Below are 16,738 nucleotides of genomic sequence, written 5' to 3'. Positions count from 1 at the left end.
ACAGAAGGCAGCATCACGTCCACAGAGCTGCTGCTTTTACTCCCATGGTCCGTTTTAGCTTCCAAGAACTGTCCCCGCACCAATGCCATTTCATCGATAAGGCTTTCATTGTGAACAAATGCTGGACTGGATTGGAATGGTCTTAAATTCCGAGGTTTTACGTCTACACAGCGTGGACTTGGTGCGTTCTCCAACTGGAAAGACAGCGGTCAGCCACGTCTCACAGTCCGTTTCTGGCTTCCACAGCCCAAGAGGCAAACTGCTCCTCTCTCCTGCCTCTCTTTACTCCTCTCTCTCTCCCCGTCATCTCGCGCATCTTTTCTTTCCCCTCTTTTCCCGCTTTCGCTCTTTCAAGTGATGAGCTCAAGCAAGCACAAGCCCAGCACAAACCGTGCCTTGCCCTCGGGAAAAACTCGCGCCTCAGCAGAGACTAGAAACAGCGAGGGCCAAGACGCGGGGTGGCAACCCCCGCCCCCCGCCCGCACCCGGGAAAGCGCAGCCCACCAGCTGTGGGGTTGCGGGCTCCCCCGCATCGTGGCCAGCGCCCGCGCCCCGCCGGGAACAACCTCCCTACTGTTGCTGCTGGCAGCGGGTGCCAGCCGCCAGCCCGGGCGCGCCGCGGACGCCCCGGGTGCCAGGGTCGGATCGGGTGACTGCGCGGGCGTGCGCCGGGCTGTGGGGCCGGCCTCCGGGCTGAAGGAGGCCCGCCCCCGCCGCGCCGCGCCCCGCCCCGCCGGCCCGGGCGCCTAGTTCCCGCGCCCGCCGCCGCCGCTCGCAGCCACTCGCCGCCGCTCGCCCGGCCCGCCAGCACGCTCGCACTCCTCGCGCCGCCGCCATGGGTCGCGGAGCCGCACGAGCCCCGGCGCTGCGGCTCCTCGCGCTGGGCGCGCTGCTGTGGCCGGCGGCTGGCGCCTGGGAACTCACCATCCTGCACACCAACGACGTGCACAGCCGGCTGGAGCAGACGAGCGAGGACTCGAGCAAGTGCGTCAACGCCAGCCGCTGCGTGGGCGGCGTGGCGCGGCTCTTCACCAAGGTGCAGCAGATCCGCCGCACCGACCCGCACGTGCTGCTGCTCGACGCTGGCGACCAGTACCAGGGCACCATCTGGTTCACCGTGTACAAGGGCGCCGAGGTGGCGCACTTCATGAACGCCCTGCGCTACGATGCCATGGTAAGTGCGGCTAGCCGGGGAGGCTGGCGAGCCCCGGGGTAGGAGCCCCGAACCGAGAGGGCAGCCGACGCGGAGGAGCAGCCGATGGCGTGGCACCGGGTGGCCGGCCTCGGACCGGGCTCAGGGCGATGTGGGGAGAAAGCGGGACTCTGGCCGGCGTGCCAGGTAGATGCAGACATAGAAGTCCCTTGGATGATTCGTCTTAAACGGACTGATGTGGTTGCGCGGGGTGTTTGGAGGAGAGGGACTCAGCCCTACCTCCGAGGGCGTCAGCTGGCGTACGCGGGAGCCTTGGCAATTATCCAGGATCAACGACCGAAGTAGAGTGTTTTATTTCGGTTTTATTGGAGGGAAAACTTAGGGCCAAAGAGGTTGAGTACAATGTCCTGGTCACCAGCTCCAAAAGAGAGAGACACGATAAGAATGGATTCCAGATCCCTTACGTGTCGCAGCTTGAGCCTGATTAAGCTCACAAGCTTGGGGTGGGGTCCTGGCTCCGCTGTCTTCTGTGTGCAAGTTATTTAGTCTCTCTGTGCCTCACTTCCAGCCTCTACGAGATGAGGATCTACCTCAGAGGGTTGCCTGGAGCATAGCATGGCCTCTGTAAATGTTAGTTCTTTTTATTACCGGATACTTCTCTACAGGTTTTTTAAAAAGGAAGAAAGAAAGAAACTTCCAGAAAGAACGAAAATGCTGAAACACTGGGGGTTCAAAGGATTTCGGTAAAATCAGTTTGGCAGCACAGGTTTAGAGAGTCCAACTGAAGAGATGAGGCGCTTGAAACATGTGCAAGAGTTTAAGTCCAAGCTCGCAAATGCTCTATGAAAGGCAATGCCTTATTTGTTGGACTAAGCTCTAGAAAATGAGCAGAGAGGGGCTATGCAGTAATAAATATGACCAAAACATATATATGGGTTTTTTTTTCATCAAACCACCACCCAAGTTTAACCCAGTGTAAAACCCTAGAGTAAAGGGATTCTATGGAGAAACAGGGGACAAGAAATCTTAAGAGCTTTAGAAGAGGAAGAAGAGAGCACCCGTGCAGGGGGAAGGGAAGGAGAGGTGGGGTCCAGGCTGGGGTACGGAGGGCTAACAGTACACTTAGTATGAAAACAGCCCAGAGGCTATTTTTCCCCTGGAAACTTGGAGAAGGGAGGACAGGAAAAGATGATAAGGTAGAGCTGTTTGGTTTTTTCCACCACCAAGAAAGCTCATCCTAGAGAGATGAGAGATGGGCAGAGGGAGTTCCTCTCCATTCTGATGGCTGCTTGTAAGGTTATTGGAGACACTGAAAGCATAGGGATTCAAACAAATCCCTATGCCTCTGAGTCCATGGGTGGGGGGAGTGGGGCTCACCAGCAGCTGTCTGGACTGCGCAGAAGAATGGGGGGGCGGGTCTCAGGAACCCTGTATGGTCTCTTATCATCGGTATCTCCATAGCCCAACCTGCCTGATGCTTTGTGTGGGATAATGACAGAATAAATATTTACTGAATTGAATCGTTACTAGCTTACATCTTCATTTCCTCCCAGAAGGGTAAAATAAACATCATGTGAGTTTGTTTTGATTTCACATGTAAATCACCACTCTTAAACTTTTCTCCTTGTGATACCCTTTTCTCCATAGCTATGTAAACTCCTTTTGGTGAGAAAAAAAAAATGGAGAATTCCTAGTTTTCCCTAATACTAATGTTTTCCTCTTTAAGTCAGATCGAGCCCATGATGTTAATTATCCTATCAAGTGTTTATGATAGGACTCTGGGTGAGGCTGGAGCAATTTGCTGCAAGTTACAGCGCGTCACCACTGGGAAGTATTTAGAATGCTTTTTGTTGGATGGAGTAATTTTCTTTCAAGTTTCACTCAAAATAATTGGACTGGGGCCTGAGGAAAAATAGGCTACTTTATAATGTTCACAGGAGGTAAAGAGGGGGAGTCTGATGGCCACGTTCCTGATAGTATCTCATCATCTGTGCCCTTCTGGGGTTTGACAAACATGATTTGACCTGCGTAGAATCCTAGTCGTGTTATGCCTTAGCGTGTGATAAAGCTCTGCCGTATTCTTGTTTTACAGAGATTTTTTTATTGTCATTTTGCTTATAGTATTCTAAGCTCAGGGAATTTATTGCTGTTCTGCTATAAATATTGGTCCCCTCCATCCACTCGCTCACCACATCTTCAATTCCAGGGAGCTGGAGATTCTGGTTAGGGTGGAAAACAGTTGTCGAGGGGCATCTCCAGTTCTCTAGAAACTGGACTTGGTTAGAGGAGCTACATCTAAGGCCTCAAGGTTATAGAGGGTCAAGAGGAAGCTACTAGAATCTAGCTTCACCCCAGGAGCCTTGGAGGAGGTGTAGACTTTCTAGACCTGCATGTCCCAGCGAGCGCTGCCGGAGCAGTTCTGATGCCTCCAGAGGCCCCAGGGCCAGCCCGGAGACCCCCTAGACCCAGCTGCCAGGCAGGGAATTGTAGAGGGAGAATTTCAGAAGCCACTAGTTGGTGTAACTGTCTTGGTGGAAGGATGAGTGTCCCCTGAGGCATGAGGAGGACAGCACAGAGGCACTCACAGGGTGAGCTAGCCCGGTTCCTTTCTCTGACTGGGAAACAAGAGGGATAACCCCCACCCCGCTGTGTAGGATTCTTGTGAGCAGTGCATAACATAACAAATGTAAAAATCCCTGGCACCCTGCTGGATCATAGGAAGTGCTCAGTAAAGGTTAGTTCTGGGTGCCCTGCCAGGGGCAAAAAAAGAAGAAGAAGAAAAAGAAGAAGGCTGTGAGGAAGGGAAGATTTGGGTTTTACAGTCAGTTGATCTGATTCTGACTGCCTGGCATACTCTACCCACCTCCTCTGCCCCCTCCAACATCTTTTCTAAGCCCCATTGTGTAAACAATTCTTTTTTTTTTTTAAGAGTTTTTTTATTTATTTGAGAGAGAGCCAGAGAGGAAACACAAGCAGGGGGAGTGGGAGAGGGAGAAGCAGGCTTCCCACCGAGCAGGGAGCCTGATGCGGGGCTCGATCCCAGGACCCTGGGATCATGACCTGAGCCTAAAGGCAGACGCTTAACGACTGAGCCACCCAGGGGTGCCTGTGTAAACTATTCTTAATGTTTACTCATGGAGTGGATTTGTGAAAACCGCTGAGAGCACACAGTTTGAGAGATTTGTCTAAAGAGGTGGGATTCCCACCATTGGGGCGCACTGGGAGGAAGTGAGCTTCGGGGAGAGGGGCAGCCTCCTTTGTAGCTGGCTCTTGCCCCTGAGCCCACTCTCTGTCAGCAAACTGCTTCTTTGTGCTTGAGCCAGCAGGCAGGGTGGGGACTCTGGTCCCTGCCTTAACTCACCCCCGGGGGGGCCCCCAATCAGATCGCCTTTCATCAACATTCCCCACCTCCTGCGTGAGCAACCACTCTGTTTGATGTTCCTCTTTGTTTCTGTGTGTACTTGCAGAATTTTATCATAGTTAAGGGTCCTACGTTCTATTGCTCAGATCATTCTGTTTTGTCCTCAACTGGTTGGGTTTTCTTTTTTTTTTTTTTTTTGAAGGTAGTTGACACAAAATGTTACATTAGTTTCAAGTGTACAACAATGTGGTTGGACAAGTTTATATGTTAGGCTGTGCTCACCTCAAGTGTAGCTGCCCTGTGTCCCCGCACAGCGTGCAACGGTATCACTGACTGCACTCATCCTGGGCCTTTTATGCCCGAGACTTCTTCCTTCCGTAACTGGAAGCCTGTATTTCCCACTGCCCCCTCACGCATTTTGCCCAACCCCACACCCTTTCCCTCCGGCCACGGTTAGCTTATTCTCTGTATTTATAGGTTTGATTCTGCTTTTTAAGCGGGTTGTTTTCACGCTTGTCCGCATCTGTGCTGGCTCTGTGGGTATACCCTGCATCATGCCGCACAGAGACCTCCACAGACTTTTCCCTCCTCTCCCCCGGTGATGGTTTAGGACGCACAAGTACACTGCTCCGAATGGCTTCCTGCTCTTCCGGCCTGGGAGGCTTTCTTTGGGATCCATAGCCAAGGGCGGGATTGCTGGTCACGGGGATGGGTATCCTTACTTTGACTGAGGACTGCCTGAGTGACCGGAGTGCTCTGTTCTCCCCAGGCTCCACACCCACACAGATGTGAAGCCCCCAATCCTTACCCATAGCCTGCAGCATTATCCAGCTTTCCAGGAGGTATGAAATGTCCTCTCATTATGTGATCTTCTATTTTTCTAATAACTGGTGACTTTGGCATATTTACTTTTTGCATTTCGTCTTCCCTAATTGCATGCACAACCTTTCTCCTTTTTAAAAAAAAAAATTGGTTTAGGGGCGCCTGGGTGGCTCAGTCGCTTGAGTGTCCGACTCTTGGTTTCTGCTCAGGTCATGATCTCAGGGTCCTGGGATGGAGGCCCACCCCCCCAGTGGGGCTCTGCACTCAGTGGGGAGTCTACTGGAGAGTCTCTCTCTCCCTCTGCCGCTCCCCCCACTTGCGTGCCGGCACTCACTCTCTAAATAAATAAATAAATAAATGGGGGGACACCTGGGTGGCTCAGTCAATTAAGCATCCGACTCTTGGTTTTGGCTCAGGTCATGATCTCCTGGTTGGGAGATGGAGCCCCATGTAGGGCTCCTCACTCAGTGCGGAGTCTGCTTCCCCCTGCCCCTCCCCCGACATGCACTTGCATATGCGCATGCGTTCTCTCTCTCTAAAATAAATAATACATCTTTAAATAAATAATTAAGTTTACTCTATTTTTCATGATTTTCTAGGAGTTCTAGATATTGATCTGTGATCAATTTTAGAAATTGCAAATATCTTCTGAGTATGTTAAATCTATTAACTCAATCCATAGTGTCTTTCATGGAATAGAAATCCTTCATTTGATATAATCAAATTACTCTTTTTTTTTTTGCCTTGTGATTTGTGCTTTTGAAAATTTACATAAGAGTTTATTAATTTGAAGCTTATCATCCCCAGTACTCACCACCAGAAATTCAGAAATCAGTACTGTTCTCCCTGCCTTTTGAGAGATAATAAATTTATAATCTGGGGCTATGCTATTCACCTCTCTGGATCACCAGTCCCTCATCTATAACTAAGAGATTTGAACCAGCTCATCTCTGAGGTTCTGCACATTTCTAAACAATTCATCCTAAGAAATGTTTTGATCTAATTTCAGTTCAGTGAAATGTTTTGATTCAGTGAAGGGGCAGGAGGATGGGGCAGAGGTACAGAGGCAGGAATCTGCAGGATTCTGGACCAGCCTGGACCAGAGCTGAGGTGGCAGGAACCATGGGAGATGAGGTTGTACACGGCTTAAAGGCCACTCTGAAAACTTTGGGCTCTCCTCTGTTGTCACGATAGGGGGGTGGGAAACTGGAGGTTTCTGAGTAGAAGGTGACTGTGGTATAATAAAAAATTGATATTTCGTTTTTATTCTCAGTTCCTGACACACAGCCCTCCAAACGCTTGGAATCTCCTGAGTGATGAGAGTCTTTTGTATGCTAATGAGATGATTGATGGCTGGGGACCACTAGATAGCTTCAGAAGGACGACTGGCCGTCACACAATCCAAGCCACAACTAGAGGATTGGAACTTTCCTCCTCCCCTCAACCTCCTGGGAGGGGAGAGTGGCTGGAGATTGAGTTAATCAGCAATTGCCAGTGATTTAATCAATCATGCCTATGTGATAAAAACCCCTTAAATGATGCAGTTCAGAGAGTTTCTGGTTTGGTACCGGGAGGGTGGTGTGCCCAGAGAGGGCACGGAAGCTCTACCAGACCCCAGCCCCCGGCATACCTTGCCCTATGCATGTCTTCTGCTTGGCTGTCCCTGAGTTGTAGCCTTTATAATACACCAATAATGGTAACTAAGGCACTTTTCTGGGTTCTGTGAGTTGTTCTAGCAAATTATCAAACCCGTGGAAGGGGTCATTGTTGTACACCCAGTTGGTAACCCCAGAGATCTGGAGAATTGGTTGATGTGAGAAAAAAAAACCTCTCGGTGACAGGGAAATCACAGTTTTGGAGGATGAGCAGAAATGGATGGGAGGCAGAAGACCCCCGAGAAGAGGGTGGAGAAGAGGCTGGGAGGCAGTCTAGGGTGAGATGATCCCTGAACTATGGTGATGGTTTGGAAAGAAAGGCTGAGTCCACGGGAAGGTTTCAGCGGGTAGGCAGTATGGCATGGGGCTAAGAGGATGACCTGTGGGGTGACTGCCTGGGATCAGGTTCCCTCCCTGCCACTTAAGATCTGTGGGCTGAGAGCAGGTTATTTAATCTCATGAATCCTCCATCTCATGTGTGAGATGGGTGTGATAACAGTCTTCACCGCAGAGATTGTTGTGGAGTCAAAAGGACACCATAGTTCATGGGAAGCACTTAGCACAGTGCCAGCTCACGGTGAGGCATTAGGAAGTGCTGGCCCTGCTCACCTTCTGGGGCAGGGGTGACTCAGGAGAGGGTACAATCAAAAGATGACTAAGAGGGTTCAAGCCAGGTGCACAGGGAGAGTCAGCAGGGTTTGACACTACCACCCACGGGCACGGGTTCTTCTAGGTAACCTTATCCCCTGACGGCTGAAGCCTGCTATTTGCAGCACAGAAATGTAGTCTCAAGGCTCCTCCTGAGCTTACTAGACAGGACTGAACCCTGTGGAACTGTGGCAGACAGGGGCAGTGGAAAGAGATCTGGACGGGACATCACGACACCTGGGTTTTCCTGCTTGCCTCTTCCTACTCATCAGCTATGTGAATTTGAGCAGGGGATTCCTCTTCTATAGGACAGAGGAATTGAAGAGGGTGGCCCATTGCATGTCACTCAGCAGCGCGGGCCCTGTCCTGCCCTCTGTTTTGCTTCTAATCTACCAGTATGACTTGGTTTGTCCCAGAACTTAATTTTATGTACAAGTCTAAGTTTGCTTGACAACTCTCTTATTATCCCCCACAGTTACTGTCATGACAGCTAATTCCTTGTGGAGAGATGGCTTGGGTCTTCTCCCAATGGTACCTTCCATTGGACACTGTTTCCAGATAAAGAGGTTCTCAGGATATGGATGGAGCGTTACTCTATTTGTAATAGAAAATGATGGCCTAAGGGATGGTAGGATGATGAGCCCAGTTTCAAGCCTGTTGTCTTTATGGCCCTTTTATTCATTCTGTCCAAAAATATTCACTAAGCACTACATGTGCCAGGCTCCCTGCTAAGTGCTGAGCAGAGCAAATCAGACTTGCTAGGGAGAAACCTGCTATACGGTGGATAGAAGGCAGTGCCCAGTTGAGCCCTTCTTGACCACATAGAGAGTCTGGGCAAGACCTATGAAGGAGGGTGATAAGCAAAAGAAAGCATAAATGCCTGACATTCTAACACCTGACCATGGGAATTCAAGAACCAAAGATATGGTCTGCAGAAGACACAACGTCAAGCCCTCAGATGTGTCATACATATCCAAATGCATAGTGGGGAGAGGGGAGGGGGGAAATATGGTGGAGGAGTAGGGGACCCTATTTCAACTGGTCCCGGGAATTGAGCTGGATATCTACCAGACCACTCTGAGCACCCACGAAACCAGCCTGAGATGTAAGAAGATCTGGATCTCTACAAACAATATCGCAGGCAGTTGGTTTTGAGTTATGAAGCGGAGAGCCGTGATTCCACGGGCAGATATGGGAGGATAAACGGCAGCGGGAGGGTGCCTGGCCGTGGGGATCCTACACTGCCGGTGAGTGACAGCCTTGCGTGCTGCAGACGGGCACAGACTCGCAGACCGGCAGTGGCGGGGAAAGGACTTTAGGGCAGCCCCCGGGGCGGGAACCCGGAGCGGTGGAGTCGCGTGGGTGAACTGCAGCACCCGGGTCGGAAACCTGGAGCAGCGGGGTCGCGCGGGCAAACTGCAGCCCCCAGGACGGAAACCCGGAGCGGCTGGGTCACGCACAAGTGAACTGGGAGCGGCTGGCGGTTTTAGAAGCACAAAGGGCAGAGACGTGCCCCGACCAGGAGGCAGGACTGGGGGCGCTCGGAGGGGCGCACAACCCAGGACGCTGCAATTTATAGCAGCACAGACAGAAATGGAGACAGTGTGGCCTGGAGAGCTCACTGAAGAACAGACTGCGATCTCTCTGCTCTGAGGCAGAGGGTTGGGAACGGTCTCTTCTGCTCTGACTCATGGAAGAGAGGCGGAAAGCCTCCAGTGAAAGCCCCCAGAGAACAAAAGCCCCCAAAACTGATTCCCACCGAGCCATCCCCCGCCACAGGGGAGCAGGGCAACTCCGCCCAAACAGGGTTGCCTGAGTAACAGCGCGGCAGGCCCCTCCGCCAGAAGACAGGCTGGGAAAACAAGAGGCCAGCAACCCTAAGGTCCCAAGAAAACAGGTGCATTTTGCTTGGGTTCTGGTCAATAATTTGGACTCTATACATTCCTTCAAACACCCATCAACAGAATAACTAGGAAGAGGAGCCCCCAAAACAGAAAAGACTCAGAGATTATGACTTATGCTGCAGATTTACAAATGGATGCAGATACAACCAAGATGTCGGAGATGGAATTCAGGCTAGCAATTGTGAAGACAATGGCTAGAATGGAGAAATCAATTAATGGCAACATAGAGTCTCTAAGGGCAGAAATAAAAGGTGAATTGGCAGAACTTAAAAATGCTATCAATGAGATCCAATCCAATCTAGATAATCTAACAGCTAGGGTAAGTGAGGCAGAAGAACGAATAAGCGACCTGGAAGACAATATAATAGATAAAAAGGGAAAAGAGGAGGCCAGGGAAAAACAACTCAAAATCCGTGAAAATAGACTCAGAGAAATAAGTGACACCATGAAGCGTTCCAATGTCAGAATAATTGGAATCCCGGAGGGAGTGGAGAGAGAGAGAGGCCTAGAAGATGTATTTGAGCAAACCGTAGCTGAGAACTTCCCTAATCTGGGGAATGAAACAAACATTCGAGTCCTAGAGGCAGAGAGGACCCCTCCTAAGATCAAGGAAAACAGGCCAACACCCCGGCATGTAATAGTAAAACTTGCAAATCTTAGAACCAAGAAAACCATCTTAAGGGCAGTTAGGGGGAAGAGATTCCTTACGTACAGAGGGAGGAACATCAGAATAACGTCAGACCTATCCACAGAGACCTGGCAAGCCAGAAAGGCCTGGCAAGACATATTCAGCGTACTAAATGAGAAGAACATGCAGCCAAGAATACTTTATCTGGCAAGGCTTTAGAATGGATGGAGAGATGCAGAGCTTCCATGATCGACAGAAACTGAAAGAATATGTGACCACTAAGCCGGCCCTGCAAGAAATATTAAGGGGGATTCTGTAAAAGGAGAAAGACCCCAAGAGTGATATACAACAGAAATTTACAGGGACAATCTATAAAAACAACGTCTTCACAGGCAACATGATGACAATTAATTCATATCTTTCAGTCATATCTTTCAATTCATAATCACTTTCAACGTGAATGGCCTAAACACTCCCGTAAAATGGCCCAGGGTTGCAGATTGGATAAAAAGACAGGACCCATCCATATGCTGTCTACAAGAGACTCATTTTGAACCTAAAGATACATCCAGACTGAAAGTGAAGGGATGGAGATCCATCTTCCATGCCAGTGGACCTCAAAAGAAAGCTGGGGTAGCAATTCTTATATCAGACAAATTAGATTTTAAACTAAAGTCTGTAATAAGAGACACAGAAGGACACTATATCATCCTTAAAGGGTCTATCCAACAAGAAAATCTAGCAATTGTAAATATCTATGCCCCCAACATGGGAGCAGCCATCTACATAAGCCACCTGTTAACCAAAATAAAGAGTCATATTGATAACAATACGTTAATTGTAGGAGATCTCAATACTCCACTCTCAGCAATGGACAGATCATCTAAGCAGAAAATCAACAAGGAAACAAGAGCTTTGGATGATACATTGGACCAGATGGACCTCATAGATATTTACAGAACATTCCACCCTAAAACAACAGAATACTCATTCTTCTCGAGCGCACATGGAACTTTCTCCAGAATAGACCATATACTGGGTCACAATTCAGGTCTCAACCGATACCAAAAGATTGAGATTATTCCCTGCATATTCTCAGACCACAGTGCTCTAAAACTGGAACTCAATCACAAGAAAAAATTTGGCAGAAATTCAAACACTTGGAAGCTAAAGACCACTCTGCTCAAGAATGTTTGGGTCAACCAGGAAATCAAAGAAGAACTTAAACAATTCATGGAAATCAATCAGAACGAAAACACATCGGTCCAAAACCTATGGGATACTGCAAAGGCGGTCCTAAGGGGGAAATACATAGCCATCCAAGCCTCACTCAAAAAAATAGAAAAATCCCGAATGCACCAACTAACTCTACACCTTAAAGAACTAGAGAAAAAGCAACAAACGATGCCTAAGCCACGCATTAGAAGAGAAATAATTAAAATTAGCACAGAAATCAATGAATTAGAAACCAGAAACACAGTAGATCAGATCAATGAAACTAGAAGTTGGTTCTTTGAAAGAATTAATAAGATCGATAAACCACTGGCCAGACTTATCCAAAAGAAAAGAGAAAGGACCCAAATTAATAAAATCATGAATGAAAGGGGAGAGATCATGACTAACACCAAGGAAATAGAAACAATTATTAGAAATTATTATCAACAACTATATGCCAATAAACTGAGCAATCTGGATGAAATGGAGGCCTTCCTGGAAACCTATCAGCTGCCAAGACTGAAACAGGAAGAAATTGACAACCTGAATAGGCCAATAACCAGTAACGAGATTGAAGCAGTGATCAAAAAAGCTCTCAAAAAACAAGAGTCCAGGGCCTGATGGATTCCCTGGGGAATTCTACCAAACATTCAAAGAAGAAATAATACCTATTCTACTGAAGCTGTTTCAAAAAAATAGAAACAGAAGGAAAACTTCCAAACTCATTCTGTGAGGCCAGCATTACCTTAATCCCCAAACCAGGCAAAGACCCCATCAAAAAGGAGAATTTCAGACCGATATCCCTGATGAATATGGATTCCAAAATCCTCAACAAAATCCTAGCTAATAGGATCCAACAATACATTAAAAGGATCATCCACCATGACCAAGTGGGATTTATCCCCGGGATGCAAGAGTGGTTCAACATTCGCAAATCAATCAATGTGATAGAACACATTAATAAGAGGAGGGAGAAGAACCATATGGTCCTCTCAATTGATGCAGAAAAAGCATTGGACAAAATACAACATCCTTTCCTGATTAAAACTCTCCAGAGTATAGGGATAGAGGGAACATTCCTCAAGTTCATAAAATCCATCTATGAAAAACCCACAGCGAATATCATCCTCAATGGGGAAAAGCTGAGAGCCTTTCCCTTAAGATCAGGAACACGTCAAGGGTACCCACTCTCACCACTGTTGTTCAACATAGTATTAGAAGTCCTAGCAACAGCAATCAGACAACAAAAAGAAATAAAAGGTATTCAAATTGGCAAACAAGAAGTCAAACTCTCTCTTTTCGCAGACGACATGATACTTTATGTGGAAAACCCAAAAGACTCCACCCCCAAATTACTAGAACTCATCCAGCAATTCAGTAATGTGGCAGGATACAAAATCAATGCACAGAAATCAGTTGTTTTCTTATACACTAACAACGCAACTGTAGAAAGAGAAATTAGAGAAACGATTCCATTTACAATAGCACCAAAACCATAAGATACCTTGGAATAAACCTAACCAAAGAGGTAAAGGATCTATACTCTAGGAACTACAAAACGCTCATGAAAGAAATTGAAGAAGACACAAAAAGATGGAAAAATATTCCATGCTCATGGATCAGAAGAATAAACGTTCTTAAAATGTCTATGCTACCCAGAGCAATCTATACCTTCAGTGCCATCCCAATCAAAATTCCAATGACATTTTTCAAAGTGCTGGAACAAACAATCCTAAAATTTGTATGGAATCAGAAAAGACCCCGAATCGCCAAGGAAATGTTGAAAAAGAAAAACAAAGCTGGGGGCATCACGCTGCCCGATTTCAAGCTATATTACAAAGCTGTGATCACCAAGACAGCATGGTACTGGCACAAAAACAGACATATAGACCAATGGAACAGAATAGAGAACCCAGATATGGACCCTCAACTCTATGGTCAAATAATCTTTGACAAAGCAGGAAAAAACATGCAATGGAAAAAAGACAGTGTCTTCAATAAATGGTGCTGGGAAAATTGGACAGCCACATGCAGAAGAATGAAACTCGACCATTCTCTAACACCAGTCACAAAGATAAACTCAAAGTGGATGAAAGACCTCAATGTGAGACAGGAATCCATCAAAACCCTAGAAGAGAACATAGGCAGTAACCTCTTTGACATGGGCCACAGCAACTTCTTTCAAGATACATCTCCAAAAGCTAGTGAAACAAAAGCAAAAATGAACTTTTGGGACTTCATCAAGATAAAAAGCTTCTGCACAGCAAAGGAAACAGTCAACAAAACAAAGAGGCAACCCACAGAATGGGAGAAGATATTTGCAAATGACACTACAGATAAAGGGCTGGTATCCAAGATCTAGAAAGAACTTCTCAAACTCAACACCCAAAAAAAAAATAATCAAGTCAAAAAGTGGGCAGAAGATATGAAGAGACACTTCTCTGAAGAAGACATACAAATGGCTAACAGACACATGAAAAAATGTTCATCATCATTAGCCATCAGGGAAATCCAAATCAAAACCACACTGAGATACCACCTTACACCAGTTAGAATGGCAAAAATGGACAGGGAAAGAAACAACAAATGTTGGAGAGGTTGTGGAGAAAGGGGAATCCTCTTACACTGTTGGTGGGAATGCAAGTTGGTACAGCCACTTTGGAAAACAGTGTGGAGGTTCCTCAAAAATTTAAAAATAGAGCTACCCTATGACCCAGCAATTGGACTACTGGGTACTTACCCCAAAGACACAGATGTAGTGAAAAGAAGGGCCATATGCACCCCAGTGTTCATAGCAGCAATGTCAGTAATAGCCAAACTGTGGAAAGAGTCGAGATGCCCTTCAACAGATGAATGGATAAAGAAGATGTGGTCCATATATACAATGGAATATTACTCAGCCATCAGAAAAGATGAATACCCAACTTTTACATCAGCATGGATGGGCCTGGAGGAGATTATGCTAAGTGAAATAAGTAAAGCAGAGAAAGTCAGTTATCATATGGTTTCGCTTACTTGTGGAACATAAGGAATAACATGGAGGACATTAGGAGAAGGAAGGGAAAAATGTGGGGGGGGGGGGAATTGGAGGGAGAGATGAACCATGAGAGACTATGGACCTGAGAAACAAACAGGGTTTTAGAGGGGAGGGGGGAGGGGGGATTGGTTAGCCCGGTGATGGGGATTAAGGAGGGCACGTACTGCATGGAGCACTGGGTGTTATATGAAAACAATGGATCGTGGATCACTACATCCAAAACTAATGATGTATGGTGACTAACATAACATAATAAAATTAAAACAAACAAACAAACAAAAAAACAAATGCATAGTGGGCATGTTTCCTCTTTTCCCCAGAAAACTAATCCTGAGCCAAGAGAAGTCACCTTCCATTCAGGTGCTTTCAAAGTTTCTCACATCAAAGAAACTCTCAGAATTACTTTATCTTCCATAACAAGCCCAGGTTTGAGGAAGACAACTTAGCAATGCTAGTGTGTGAAGCTTGAAAGAGGTATATTGATGGCAATGGTTTTTGTTTTTTTATTTTTGTTTTTCAAGGCAAGTAAAGTCAGTAGCAAAGAAAATTAGACTCAGAGCTCCAAAGTTTTGACCGTCTGGGTGTCTGTGGATCCCCAAGCCTCAGTGATGTCAATGGCCCCCACCCCATCCTGTGGCTGTGGTTGTGGCCTTCCTACTTACTGTCTTCCAGAGTGAGTCCCACGCCAGAGGTGGGCTGAGTGAGCACCAGAGAGGGAGGGAGCAAAGGCAGGTTCTTAGCTCATCTTGTTCTTGTTCTGGCATGTAAGTTTCCTTAACTAAAAATTGGCAAAACAAACAAACAAACCACAAACAAGTCACACATTGAGCCAGCAGCTTTCAGCAGTTCATCCACAAATACACCTGAGTACTGTGTGAGCTCTTTCCATGTCTATTTTCTTCAACCACATAACTAGAATTTGAAAATTCTCTTGACACTTCTTTTCCCTCCCTTGAATAATTGATTCCATATATAAACCGCAGGTTGGCTGGAGCCCTCTAGCCCCTCAGGGATATAGTTAAACCTACATGGAACCCAATGAGGCAAGCAGGTTACTCTACATGCAATGTTGTTATGTGCATTTTGCACATAGAGGGTTTGTACATTTTTCCATCTGATAGGGAAAACCTGAAATGCTGTCTGTTCAGGACTTGTTCATTCATTCTTTCAACAAACATTGAAGTGCTCGTGAGCTGGGTTGAGCCCCGGGATCTTTTCTGTCATTCAGTCAGAGGCCGCATTCACCTGCCAGGACCCACATGCCCTAGCCCACAACTCAACCCCAGAAATGGTCTACAACTCCAGAAATGTGTCAAGTCAACCTAACTTGCAATCGCCCCCTCTTAAGGTGGTTGTTGAGTCTCCCTGAATGATTGGCGACTAAGCCCCATTGTGGAATCAGTCAGGCTCTCCCTGTGAGTCTCCCATTATAGGGTGCACTGCAACCCCCAGTCCTTAGTGGGATGAGCTAGTGTGTAAATGACTAGCTAAATACCTATGCTGCGGATTTCTGACAAAGGGCTTTTTGACACTGCAGTTGATTTCCGTGGCTTATAACAAATCATTTTCCTTTGCATCAAGCACACTGCACTGCTCTTAAATCAATTATTTCCTTCCTTTTTCTTGTAAATTCATGTTTAAGCCTCTTGTCTTCACTTGGAACATTTGAGTGCCTCAGCCCCTGTGTTTTCATTGCCTCATCTGCTTATACAGTTGATGTCATTTGCCTGTGAGCTTCTCCTGGCTGGCACTGAGGAGGTGAGGCTCACACTCTGAGCCCCTTTGGTCCTGAGCGGGCAGCGTTTGCCCATGTCTTTGGCAGGCTGTCTCACGCGTCCCTCCCTGTGGTCCCCACGTGGTTTACATATGGGTGCATGGATGGACAGATGGACATGCTCATGTCTTGCCTTGTCCCTGTCTGCCCTGTCACCTTCCTGAGGACAAGCACTAGGGCCTTGTTACTTGGCACCCTAGAACCCTGTAGGAAACTAGCTGAGTGATACCCAACCCTTCCAGGTATTTCCGTTAGGTCACTTTGACAGAGTGGTTAAGACCTGTTTAAGCCTCATTACTTTTGTTCAGACCTCAGCTCTGCCTCTTGCTAGTGGCAGGAGCACTGTGCCTCAGTTTCCCATCTATGAAAAGGACAAATAATAGCACCTACCTAATAGCTCTGTGAGGATTAAATGAGTCAATATGTGAACAGGGCCTGGCCATGTAGCATGAGAGTCTTAATGATCAATCTTTCTTTTTGTCATATGTTTTATATTTAAAAAAACTCCTTCTTGAAATTCCCTTATGTCAAACTCCCTGGT

General features: G+C 47.0%; 1 protein-coding gene across 1 annotated transcript in view; it reads left to right on the top strand.

Moving 5' to 3' along the window:
* The first annotated feature begins 797 nt into the window (after positions 1 to 797).
* The window catches only part of NT5E (5'-nucleotidase ecto), a 56,023-nt gene continuing 40,082 nt past the window's right edge, over positions 798 to 16,738 (top strand). Inside the window, exon 1 of the mRNA XM_032409338.1 lies at positions 798 to 1,174. Within this exon, the coding sequence (XP_032265229.1) occupies positions 836 to 1,174 (339 nt within the window). The 5' untranslated portion in view covers positions 798 to 835. The remainder of the gene's footprint in view (positions 1,175 to 16,738) is intronic.

Source organism: Phoca vitulina, unplaced genomic scaffold (genome assembly GCF_004348235.1).
Source record: "Phoca vitulina isolate PV1807 unplaced genomic scaffold, GSC_HSeal_1.0 scaffold11, whole genome shotgun sequence".
Taxonomy (NCBI): Eukaryota; Metazoa; Chordata; class Mammalia; order Carnivora; family Phocidae; genus Phoca; species Phoca vitulina.
This window is presented reverse-complemented; position numbering and strand designations above follow the sequence as displayed.